Genomic DNA, 12871 nt, shown 5'->3' on the forward strand with positions numbered 1-12871 from the left:
GAACAAGAACGTTGGATTTACTGGCTCTTTAAAGTAAGCGTCTAACCTTTCTTCTTTGAAGGAGAATCCGTCTTGCTGGGAAGGTGGTGGGAACCAGCGGTCATGGGGCTTATGTCTTCTTCTGCGGGGAGAAGGGCCGCAGCTGCTCCGAGAGATCCAGGATCAAACTCGCTTATGTTCAGAACAGAATCAGGACCAATGTCTTCTATAGTAACCAAAACAGGCTTATCCAGGTCAGGGTCACGAGGCAAGCCTTTGCCCTCATCGGAAGCGCTGGGGATGGTCCTGAAATGGGTCTTTTCACTCATACTGATGCTCACGGTGCCTGCATCCTTAGATTTATGTGGAGAAGACTACAAAACATTGTGAAGATGTACATCAATTCTTCAAAAGTTAACACGTTTTATTATTTATTCATCTTTTGAAAAAAAAGCGCTAGATAGCAAAAGAATTCAGTTTTGGCCTTTTTAACAACAACAGTTTAGTTAACAATAACCATAGAATCAGAAAAGCACATTTGTAATAGATATGTACTAAATTAAGGGGGGAAAAAAAATGGAACTGAGCCATCTTGAATACACAATAGAAAGTGAAATATTTATCCCAAATTAACTACTTCTACTATGTGTCCTTATAGTAAAGAGATTCATGTATTGGATGTGATGTTGTGATTTCATCCATTTTTGTAGTTTTATCAATCATGTTGCAGAGCTACGGTAATAGCTCTTGGAATGTTTGACTAAGGAGATATTCAGTAGACTCCTATCCAATGTTCCGTTTCGTACATGGGCGCTGCCGTTATTACGGATTTGATAGTACTGATTTGTTCACAACCGTCTACATTAATCTACTGCATTTTGGGAATAATCTGCATTTTGAACAGAAGTTTAGAGCAGAGCAGTCACATCTTTTAAGACACCTCCTGTAGGACAATCCATCTGAAGGTACCTAGAAGGTGGCACCAGTAACTCCTGTTTTAGAAGTATCCCTCACCTTTTTAGCTTGTGGCAGCTCCCCCCATGCCCAGTGCATCGGGGGCTCAGTCTGTAACCCTCTATCCAAAGGCTTGCCGACCAATTCTGAATCGCTTTTAGGGGTGGCCGGACGGGAACCTGGAGGGCTAAACAAAATAATGTTTTCAGCAAATTAAAAATCAATGAAATTTATAGAACAGTTTAATCACATTATTATTGTTACGTAGCATCATCACATTCCACGTCGCTATACACTGGGTTAACAGGACAGAAGTAGATCACATAAAAATTTAGATTTACAGAAACAACGTTAAGGAGGACCCCGCTGAAACGAGCTTACAATCTAGAAGGAGGGGTTGGTTTATTACACAAGAAGTTAACAGACTGATAAATGCATGGAATAGATATAAATCTCAAATATGAACCCTAATCAATAACCAAGGATTAGGGAACGGGCAGACCTATATACAGGTTCTTGTTATTCAGATTTTATGTTTATTTATGTCTTTACTACTGAAGAGTATTTAGCAAATTTGACTATATTTAAATGAAATGCTTACTTAACCCATTAAAAGACTACTTTACAGTCAATGCCATCCTGAAACAGGACTTTAAGCTAGCATAAAGTATTCATCATATTTACCAATAATTCCAGACGGTGGTCCTTATAGCCCTTTTTTTTTTTTTTTTTTTTTTTTATTTATAGATTGGATATTATATTACGATGTGTAAACCGGACATAGTATGTAGTGAATCCTGTAACATTTTGGAATGACAGAGAGTAAATGTGAAGACCGCTTTGTCATAGTATAGAAGGCATGGGCCACCAGTGAAGCGACGGAGTTAAATAAGAAATTCCTTCCATTCAGATGCATCCTAGCAAAACGTTATATGGGCCACCATAAATTTTCATTTGGCACAGCCAGCGCTTCGGAGATGTCCTTTTTGTTTTGCCAACTGCCTTTGTCCCTTTTCCTTATTTTGTAGAATACTCTTTATTATATCTTTTGACCAGATAACTTTATGCAGCCCCATAAATTTCAACCAAAGACAATGTTTCTAATGGTTTCAAGCAAGAAGCCGCACACCAACAATACTAGTCAAATGATTTCTATTCTACACAGAAACATATCAGAGGTGTAATATTCTGTTAGTTTGGATCCTAATCGTGACTTCCAGATTTGGTCGGAATAGAGGCTGTTCCAGAAACAAACACATGGATGGCGGCATCCGCCGCAGACCAGATCCCACCTTCGTTACAGGATAACGAGATGAGGAGCAGCTTAAAAATATGTGGATATATTAATTGTGTAACTTCACAACTTCCAACGTGCGCGCGGGTAGAACAATGTCATCGCTGCCAAATGTAACCAAAAATCACAACAGGCGCATAACTCAACAAAGCCGGGCATCGGCGTGCGTTTGTCATGGAGAAGCGGCAAGGTGCATACGAACAGACCTATGCTGATCAGAAGGGAACACACCTTGGAGTACTTAAAACGGACAATTTTTTCCCCCCAAATCTGATTATTCTTGCATACGCATCAGTCTTCTATCATCTTAAAGCTTTGTGTGATTAAACAGACCAATGGAGAGAGCTAGATATGTCTCTTGGAGCACTCAAAAGGTTGAAGATATCACCACGATATTAAACGGACAGGCCAGTCATGAGAAGCACTTTAATGCATAGGATAGCTGAAAGGTCCCTTTTAAGTTTTTGCGATGCCCCCCCCCAGTACATTAATACGCATCCAGTATGTCATGCCACGGCATGAGTAACTGGAGCTTGGCACTGAATGGGTTAAGGCATTTGACTGATGCTAAGTCCAGTGACATTTGTTCACACCTTTCCTTTTGGAGCCAGAACCCAAAATAAAACTTGATTACCCCATGCTGGGTATTGTCACCTTGGACAGGAAAGGATTCCTGTGGAAGAGTGAAAGGCCAGACATCCTGGCAACATCTCCCTGGGGTGTGGAGACAGGGTATCAATAGACACAGGGTACAATTATTAAATGTATAATGTCCAAAATATGATGGGTACATAACTTTTGGGCCCCATCGTACATTGCATCCTTATGCCTGCGACGTGCTGGTTTCAGGGAGACCAAACACGCCATGCAGGCATGACCATAACAAGTGTTATGCGAACGTGTCCTTGTGCCAACTGATACAGGTGTGGAGTTTGGTATGAAAATGATCGCTAGGACCAGAGAATTATGATGATCCTGGTGTCATAATTATGCCAAGCTCGGCCGGCGTCATATTACATATTTTGTGATCCCAGACCCAAGATGAGAAGATATAACCCTGCCTTCAGAAGGTCATAGTTCTGAACCCCCTACTCCCATCCCCTTGCTCAGGTAACAGGAAAAGGGCGGTCTTGGGGGGGGGGGGGATAAAAAGGTGGGCATTTGGTAATGGGAGAGAGCCTGTTTTTACCATCACAGAGACAACATCAAGGCTCCAAGGAAGTATGGTATGATACTCTGTTTCATCCCTTTTATTTTACACTGTTTTGTACTATTTTAGTCTATGTCTCTTTTTATATGCATTTTTATGTAACAGCACTGTGACCCATTTTATACTCAGATTAAACATTTTTAATCAGTTCTGTCTTTGTCCTCTAATCGAATTCAGCCTGGAGATAGCCTTTTGTATACATATAAATACGTCACGTTACTAAGCGGTTAACTATATAGATATCAGTTTGGGGATTGTGTAGTTATCGCGGTCTGATTGTTTTTGGGTAACCTAAGACGCCCGGTTTTAAAGTTCTTGGTGGTGGCAGCGTGGTTTACACTGGGAGTTTTGGGGTGACTGGTTGGGGTTGGTGGTGGTTGCTTGGTGCCCTGCGGGGAAAGTGACCAAACGCGTCTGGTTGGCGTTTAACCCTTGGTACACCCATACTCCCACGTCGCGGCTCGGCCGATAGCCCTGCCCGTGACACAGTAAGCTGTATCTTATTAGCGATAAGCAGCAAAGTATCCCACCGCAGAACATCAGAGATCTAACTGAAGCGTTACAGAAGGCGTACGGATATGTAGAATTCTACAGACATCAAATAAGTCTCAAACGGGGAATAAACATTCGGTGTTATATTAATGCATGAATTCCACACAGCTTTTAAGTATGTATGTTCTGAATATTATACGGGAGCTTTTTATGGCGATATTTGCATGCCGTGTTTTACTCTAAAATGATAAATGAAATGCATTTTCAAAGTTAAATGTGTTAGTAACAATCGTGAAGTGAAGACAGAAGATTTATAGATTTTATATAGTAAAAGAGGGTTAGTTACTTATAGTAGGAGGTCAGCTACCTGTCAGAAGCACGGAGGAAAGAAGACTGTTGAGGGCAAGAACTAGAGAGACCTCCATCAGATGGAACGAGGAGATGAGAGGAAGACTCTCTGCGTTTTACCGATTTACTAAATGTAATGTATTTTGGGGGGGGAAATAAATAAAAAAATCAATTACAGTTTTCTCCATAACATTATACATCTCAACCAACCCGCTATACCGCTGGCACATACAACAACCCAGCCAACTCCAGAAATAGCTTCCTACACCTAAGTATAGAGAATACAGCTATTAATATGCACAAGGTTAGGTTTTTAAGGCCCGATGAATAGCGCAAGTACGTTTTTTGTTTTTTTCTTAAAATCGTATATATTTCCACTACTTTAAGGCTACAAGCGGCTCCCTTGCAGTTATTTGCTTATATGATATTCTGGCTACCTAGTATTTCATAGAGAAAAAGACGCTAGGGGGCGCTCGTGTATACCGGTTAGGAAATAAAAGATAAAAATAAAGCAAAAGACAAATGATTGTGTAGTATTTTGTGCAAATCAAAAACGCTATACGTATATATAATGCACTCACAATCTGTCTAGGCTTTCAAGCATCATAAAGCATCCCGTCCTCCAGGTAAGTATATTGTAGGAATATGTAACGAAATAGAAGACAAGTGGAAACCACAATGGTGTTGTATCTAACCACAGTGTAACCCGCCAATGTAGAGAAACACTTACACTTACTACGAGGGTATGACACCCATCAGATGTATATTCCTTGTCTTCTTCCTTCGTGCTGGATGTTTCTCAGTATTCCATGGAAATGAACTGGTGCTTTAAGTCGGAATAGAGGTCGGTCCACACTGTATTCCAGTATAAAATTATTTATTTAGGCTATAAGCCAAAAAAATAAAAAAGTTTAACAAATATCCGCTCAGGGATGTTAAAATCTATAAATTAAAGTCCAAATAAAAAGAGCTCTGTGAAAATCCTCAACGCGTTTCGCCTGGTAGGCTTCCTCAGGAGTATCTTCTTCATTTGATGTGTGTTTCCTTTTTAAAGGTACCGGGCGCCATCGTGATCTGCCGGCGTCTGACGTCATTCCGTGCATCGTTGGCGGTCCATTTGTCCTCTGACCCTCCGTGTGTGCCGTATAGATGCCGTGGTAAGTAGAAAAAACTTTGTTAATTACTTTTCCCCGGACGTGTCTCCGCCTCTTTATTATGCTGTCCAGCAGCATTTGAATGAAAATAGTATTGTACTAGGGGTGGGACGTATCGGGACCATGAGACGTAACGGGGGATGATATTTGTATGATTGGTGTATGCCGTTTCTCGGATGCGGTGGGTTAATATAATAAAATAATATAATAAAATAAAAAGTGGATATCGGGAACTTTAAACTGAAGAAATAAAAAAGGTGAGGGTGACGAGTTCCGCTCATACAATGCACACTATAGCACGACATATAGATGCGTAGGGGCTGTTAGACATGGCTAGCAATATGATACTTAGCCTTGTGGGGTGTATAATCTAAGTATCATATTGCTAGCCATGTCTAACAGCCCCTACGCATCTATATGTCGTGCTATAGTGTGCATTGTATGAGCGGAACTCGTCACCCTCACCTTTTTTATTTCTTCAGTTTAAAGTTCCCGATATCCACTTTTTATTTTATTATATTATTTTATTATATTAACCCACCGCATCCGAGAAACGGCATACACCAATCATACAAATATCATCCCCCGTTACGTCTCATGGTCCCGATACGTCCCACCCCTAGTACAATACTATTTTCATTCAAATGCTGCTGGACAGCATAATAAAGAGGCGGAGACACGTCCGGGGAAAAGTAATTAACAAAGTTTTTTCTACTTACCACGGCATCTATACGGCACACACGGAGGGTCAGAGGACAAATGGACCGCCAACGATGCACGGAATGACGTCAGACGCCGGCAGATCACGATGGCGCCCGGTACCTTTAAAAAGGAAACACACATCAAATGAAGAAGATACTCCTGAGGAAGCCTACCAGGCGAAACGCGTTGAGGATTTTCACAGAGCTCTTTTTATTTGGACTTTAATTTATAGATTTTAACATCCCTGAGCGGATATTTGTTAAACTTTTTTATTTTTTTGGCTTATAGCCTAAATAAATAATTTTATACTGGAATACAGTGTGGACCGACCTCTATTCCGACTTAAAGCACCAGTTCATTTCCATGGAATACTGAGAAACATCCAGCACGAAGGAAGAAGACAAGGAATATACATCTGATGGGTGTCATACCCTCGTAGTAAGTGTAAGTGTTTCTCTACATTGGCGGGTTACACTGTGGTTAGATACAACACCATTGTGGTTTCCACTTGTCTTCTATTTCGTTACATATTCCTACAATATACTTACCTGGAGGACGGGATGCTTTATGATGCTTGAAAGCCTAGACAGATTGTGAGTGCATTATATATACGTATAGCGTTTTTGATTTGCACAAAATACTACACAATCATTTGTCTTTTGCTTTATTTTTATCTTTTATTTCCTAACCGGTATACACGAGCGCCCCCTAGCGTCTTTTTCTCTGTTAAAAAACACCCGGAGAGTGTTTTGTACGGGCTGCAGCTGGGTATCCGGGACAAGTGACAAGCAAATACAAAGGGAAGTATACTAGTCACTGGTTTTTCTCCATATACACCCGTTTCATACTGTCCTTCATCACTTTGCGTTGTACCTAGTATTTCATGTTAGAAAATCCGGAGGATATTTAATGAATTATATTACAAGTTAGTTGTGTTCAAAAATTACAAAACAGAAATACACAATGAACCCCACTGTAAGGGTTCACAGATCCATTTAAAAATCTATGAATCTTTCCAGAGGATTGTGTTGGATATATCTATGAAGCCATTCGATATATTTATAAAGCAATTATTCTGTGTACACACACACACACACCTTTGAATGGGTGACCACTCTCCATCAGAATGAGGGTATGCATCCAAAATGGGGAATGAGCTGACTTGTGGGGGTCTCATCTCAGAGGTTCGGTCACTGTAGCTGTTCTGAACAGATGATCTGGAAATAAAGAAGAACATTTAATTCAACCGTTAAGATAGATCTTACCATGAAAAGTATAACACACACACAAACGCCGGCAACTGCGCCACCTAATACACCCCCCCCCCCCGAGTGCAAGGAGACAAAGGAATGGACCGAGATCTGCCTCTAATCACTGGAGTTGGTCCAGGGAAGTGCCACCGAGCTGCCCAACAATATCTCATGGAAGCCACGGCATGGAGCGGCTCGCCCAGATTATAAGAGGAGACCCACGTTCACAAAGAGCCGGTCCGTCCATGCAAAGTTAAGTGGCCCTGCAGTGAAAGCGAGGCTGCAGTGTGCAAGTAGCCAGGGAGAAAGGGGTGAGGAGAGGGAGGGAGCAAGTGAGTGAGTGAGTGGGTGGGTAAGGGAGGGAGTAGGTATGTATCTATAGGTGTACGTGTAAGCATTTGTGTGTGTGTGTGTGTGTGTGTGTGTGTGTGTGTGTGTGTGTGTGTGTGTGTGTGTGTATGGGAGCACAGATGTGTGTGTAAAAGTTTGTGTGTGAGCATGAATGTATAAGAGTAAGTATTGTGTAAGCATGGGTGTGTAAGTGTGTGCTAGTGAGTATGAGTAAGTGTTTGTTGGTGTAAGCACTTGTAAGCATGTGTGTGTACATTTGTATAAGTGTGTATACACATGTGGGCCATATATTGTGCGGGCAATGAACTGATCATTCCACTTGGGTTTAACACCATCTCCCCGCTGGCCAGAAGGTGACACCCCTCCCATTTTGTTAATTTACTGTGGTTTAGGTTGGGTATAATTATATATAGATAGAAACACAAATTGCGTTAAACTACGGCATTTTATTTCCTTAAACCAAAAAAACTCTGCTTTAATTTACTACAGGAAAAACTTTTTTTTTTTTTTATTTTTATTATTATTATTTTTTTTTTTTATTATTTTTTTTTTAAGTATACCCATTTTTAATAACTCATTTTAGTGTTCTCTCAGCTAATTCAGCTACTATTTGCAACTGTATAATTTCAGAAAACTTTGAAGATAAACCCTGGGATGCAAAATAATGCAATTCAGCCAAGTGTTTAAACACAACAGTGCTAAGAAAGTTCAAACTACATTACATCTTACAGTGTAATACTTCATTTCATCACTAGAGGTCACCGAATCCCTTGATTAAAGGTGCTGTTCCACCCACACACACACAATATTAAGTTCACGCTCTGCTAAACCTTTTGCTGAAGGTTCAATCAAATAAAAAACAAAACGTTAAGAATCTTTTTCCGTTTCCATGGGAACAACCTACCTGACGTGCTTTTGTGTCCATGACAATTAAGGGTCCTTTGCAAAAAAATATGAATGAGACCATATTTTATATACATTAAAGAATTATTGTGGGAAAGGATGTGGTCTCCATAATGCTGCAAAGTTACAAAAAAGTGTGGAAATAACAATTATGCAGTAATGCAAAAAACAGCATCTTTCATAATCTATTACTTTTAGCACCTGTACTGGAGATTGAGGAGCTGTCACCGGACAGAACTACATGTCCACAGACACGTATGTTCTAGAAACCTAGAGCTATAAAGAAAAAACACTTTCTGTGGTTTTAAGCAGAAGCAGGCAAAGTAAAACACACCTGGCCGTTTCGAGTGCCTCCGTCTCCTCGTCTGAACTCATTTCTATAGGGAACATATCCTCGTCTTCCGTGGTGTCCCCATTTTCTTCCCTCTTCACGTTATCCAGCCTGGACTTCCTCCTTCGTTTTACGCCTTTTTTTCACAGAGCTGTTTGAAGAGTTTTCTGTCCCAGCCTGACCGGCGTGTGAGCTCCCAGGTTGGTCACCGCTCCTGGTCCAGTCCATAGAGTTCCTCTTCAGCTGCGATTCCATCAGAGCAGCGCCTTCCAGTAATATAGGCGAAGTGGCCAAGTATGAGGGTATGGATACCTATCGTAAAACATATGGAATTTATTAGACTTCAATATGTGAAAATTTATAGGGTAAACCAAGTAGTTTAGGCTTTAGTTCGGAGGTGGGCTCTCATAACTACAAAACAAAAAAAAAAAAAAAATATATATATATATATATATATATATATATATATATATATATATATATATATATATATATATATATATATAATGTAAAAGGGTGAAGCCGTATTAGTCCAGTAGACACAATGTCACAATGGACTATTAGTATTGCTTCGGACCTGATGAAGGGAGGATAACGAAAGCTTGTCTTTTAAATATTATGTTAGTCCAATAAAAAAGGTATCACCGCATACTCTGCAATACTCTATTTTTTTACATCGTTTTATATATATATATATATATATATATATATATATATATATAATGGTCCAGTGATTTAATTATTTTACACCATACATTGCTGGCAACCTGTAAACCACATGTAGACCGATCTATAGTCTAGAATATCAAATGGTAACAAAACAAAGAAACACAAGCATGGCTCTTTATTTTAATTTAAGAGGGGCAGCTCTTAAGCAGAGGATTAAGTAGGATTTGGATGGCAGTGAACATTTCCAGTTTATACATGCCCTTGTTTTTAATCTATACATTTGCTAAAAAATAAAATAAAAAAAATCTACTAAAATGTATGGACTTGGTTTACGCTTATAAGTCATATCTTCTCAATCCATGTGCATGTTTTCACATTACACCTAAATAGGAAAACGAGAAAAGCAGAAGTAGGATGTAATAATAAACACACAAAAACAAACAAGAGCGTCTTCAGTGAAATGTCTCTCCGTCTCTTCAAAGGGACACTCCAGCCGTCCACTTTTAATTGACGGGGTGTCCGCCTGCAAATAAGTGGGGGGATTCTGCCTCTTTCCCCACCTCCCAGAGATCCCTGCATGCGTGGAGGAGCTTTCGTGTGGATTTCAATGAGTGGAGGGAATCGTGGGAGCACAGAGGAGGAGCTGCAGCTTCTCCCCAAATTACGTCAATCCCCCCCCCTTTTTAAACAATGCATACTAAAGTATGTCACTAGCGGAAGACACCAGGACTCCAACAATGGTCCAGGAGCGTTAGGTGCCTCTATCAACCCCGCCTGTCATCTCACATTGGAAATCCGTAATTTGTAAATAGGTGCAAAGTCACTGCAGCCACTAAATACGGAGAAGAGAAGGTCTGCAGCCAACAGCGCTGACAAAGGAAACCGTTATGTGTCCTCTTAAGCTTGGAGGTCAGAACGTTACACAACCGGCCAAGAAATATTTTGCCATCTCTGGGCTTTTAATTTGCCAAGAGAGAGAACAGCACCCGTCTCCATTACAACCCTTTAACGCCGCCACGGCTCTGGATAATGTCAGGAGCCGTACAAATAGATCGTGACTAACGAGCGGCCGCTCTGTTATTTCACCTACGCGGACGGAGCAGATATATAGATCGTTATATAGAAAGTCGGGGCAAACTGCTACCAGTAATTCAGAACTCTTAACATTTGGTTCCTTCGCTTACTGCTTCGGAGTACATCCGTGTGCATTGTAGTTACTCATATGTTTGTACGGAGACACATGTATGCGTTTCATTTATACGAAAGGGCGTGATACATTATGCCTTTTCGTGGTTAGAACGCCGCAGGGGAAATTCCAGACTCGGCTTGGCTCAGAGTCATGTGATTATATCTACATTTAAACGCTAATAAGCAGAACTTGCTTTCAAAAACAGACCCGTCTCTTAGATTATGCAAAAAATAGAATAAGGAAAAAAAAAAAAATCAATACAGCGTAATCATTTCTTGCCGGTTGTTTTATCTTAACCTCATGTTGACTTTTGGGTTGAGCCGCCCCTCCTGCCAGACAAGAGCCCCATTAATGGTGCGCAGAGAGGGCTTTAACGTGCAGGAGAGTCTCAGTGGGTTAAAGGGTAGTTCTGTCCCACTCATTCAGCTACATGGTCAGCAATGTGTGCGGATTATATATGGATCATTTCAGAAGCACCCCAGAATCTGAATTTATAAGCATATTATGAAAGTGCTTCCCTTTTTTGTATTGTTTGGTAAGAAATTTGTAAGGGGATTTCCTGTCACTGCTGCAAAAAAAAAAATAAAGATAAATAAAAAGTTTTAAAATACTGTTTTTTAAAGAAACAGACACACTATTTTTATTTAATGTTCCTCTTGATTCATCCCAACAGCCCACTTCAGTCTCACTGCCTCTATTAATTCCCAACAGCCATAGGAGGAGAAAGCCTCATTTATTATTATTATTATTTGTTTTATATAGCGCCTTCATATTCTGCAATGCCATACACCGGGGCTCTAATCCACAGAATACCAGCAGCCACGGGAGGCAGCTGCCAGTACAGTGAACCATTAGCGCTTCTTAGTTAAAGCGAATTTCAGTGAATGAAAATGCCAAACTTGGGGTACTTTAACATAGTGGTGGGCTAAGCACTATATATGGCCATATAGAGTGACAGAATCGCCAATATTTATGCTTTAGATTGTTTTTTGGTATTCACTGGGTACTGAATTCTTGCTTTGTTTTGTTGACATTTCGGATATTACTGTCACTTTAAAAAAAAAAAAAAAATTATATATATATATAAAAATATATATAAAAAGTTTAGTGCCTTCTTTTTTCAGTGATTGGTCCACAGTGACTATAATAGATTCCTGTTTGTTTCTGAGTTACAGAACAAACAAAAAATAAATACTTTGTTCCTGCTTGGTTTTACTTGATTAAAAAGATGTTTAGAACAAATATAAAAAAAACCCTCGGAAGGAGAATGCATCCTATTACTCCACAGGTTTTTGTTTCCTTTTAAATGTACATTAATATGTAGTAATGGGGTCAGCCTACCTCATTATCTTCCATTTCTTCAACAAAAAACGCTTCTCCATTATCTCCCAGTTTCATATGCAAATCCACACACTCTCCGTTAATTTCGATATCAACCTAGGGGGATAAAAAAAATTAAAGAAAGAAATTATCAAAATACTGTATGGTTGGCATTATAAAATCTCCGCAATTCATTTCTTATTATACAGTATATATATATATACACACACACATACATATATATATATACATATATTAGTATAATATAGTGAGAGATCAAACGGAACACGTTGTTGTCTTCCTTACCACTTTCTCTCTAGAGCGTAGCACTCCCATCTTCCCGAAACGCACGTGGAAGGGGGAACACTGCAGGTTGCCATTAGGTTGTCTCACCACGATAACGTCGATGCATCCCGAGAGCGTGGCGGGGTTTAGGCCTCGGTAGAGCTCTTTCACCGTGACAAATACTTGCCCTGCTAACTGCCCCACGTAATTCATGGTTTGAGCCTAGAATACAGCAGGAAGACATATTGAAGCTCATACAACGCTCACAAAGTTATTAACTCAAAAAAAGTAGAATACGGCAATAAAAAAAATAAGTGTTTCAATTCTTTAGGGATCAATGAAACAAATATTTGTTATTATTAATAATTATGTAAGTATTGTTTTATATAGCGCCATCATATTCCACAGCGCCGTACAATGGGTAAATAGGACTTAACCCG

General features: G+C 39.8%; 1 protein-coding gene across 1 annotated transcript in view; it reads right to left on the bottom strand.

Annotated features, from left to right (window-relative positions):
- The window catches only part of LOC149288350 (phosphatidate phosphatase LPIN1-like), a 28219-nt gene extending 15563 nt beyond the window's left edge, over positions 1-12656 (bottom strand). The window contains 8 exon segments of the mRNA XM_089491826.1: positions 47-353; positions 994-1120; positions 4297-4404; positions 7231-7350; positions 8972-9099; positions 9101-9280; positions 12168-12263; positions 12453-12656. Of these exon segments, the coding sequence (XP_089347952.1) occupies positions 47-353; positions 994-1120; positions 4297-4404; positions 7231-7350; positions 8972-9099; positions 9101-9280; positions 12168-12263; positions 12453-12644 (1258 nt within the window). The 5' untranslated portion in view covers positions 12645-12656.
- Positions 12657-12871: the final 215 nt, after the last annotated feature.

The sequence above is a fragment of the Sceloporus occidentalis genome, unplaced genomic scaffold (genome assembly GCF_023333645.1).
Source record: "Sceloporus occidentalis isolate IW3139 unplaced genomic scaffold, rSceOcc1.0.p SCAF_52, whole genome shotgun sequence".
Classification (NCBI taxonomy): Eukaryota; Metazoa; Chordata; class Lepidosauria; order Squamata; family Phrynosomatidae; genus Sceloporus; species Sceloporus occidentalis.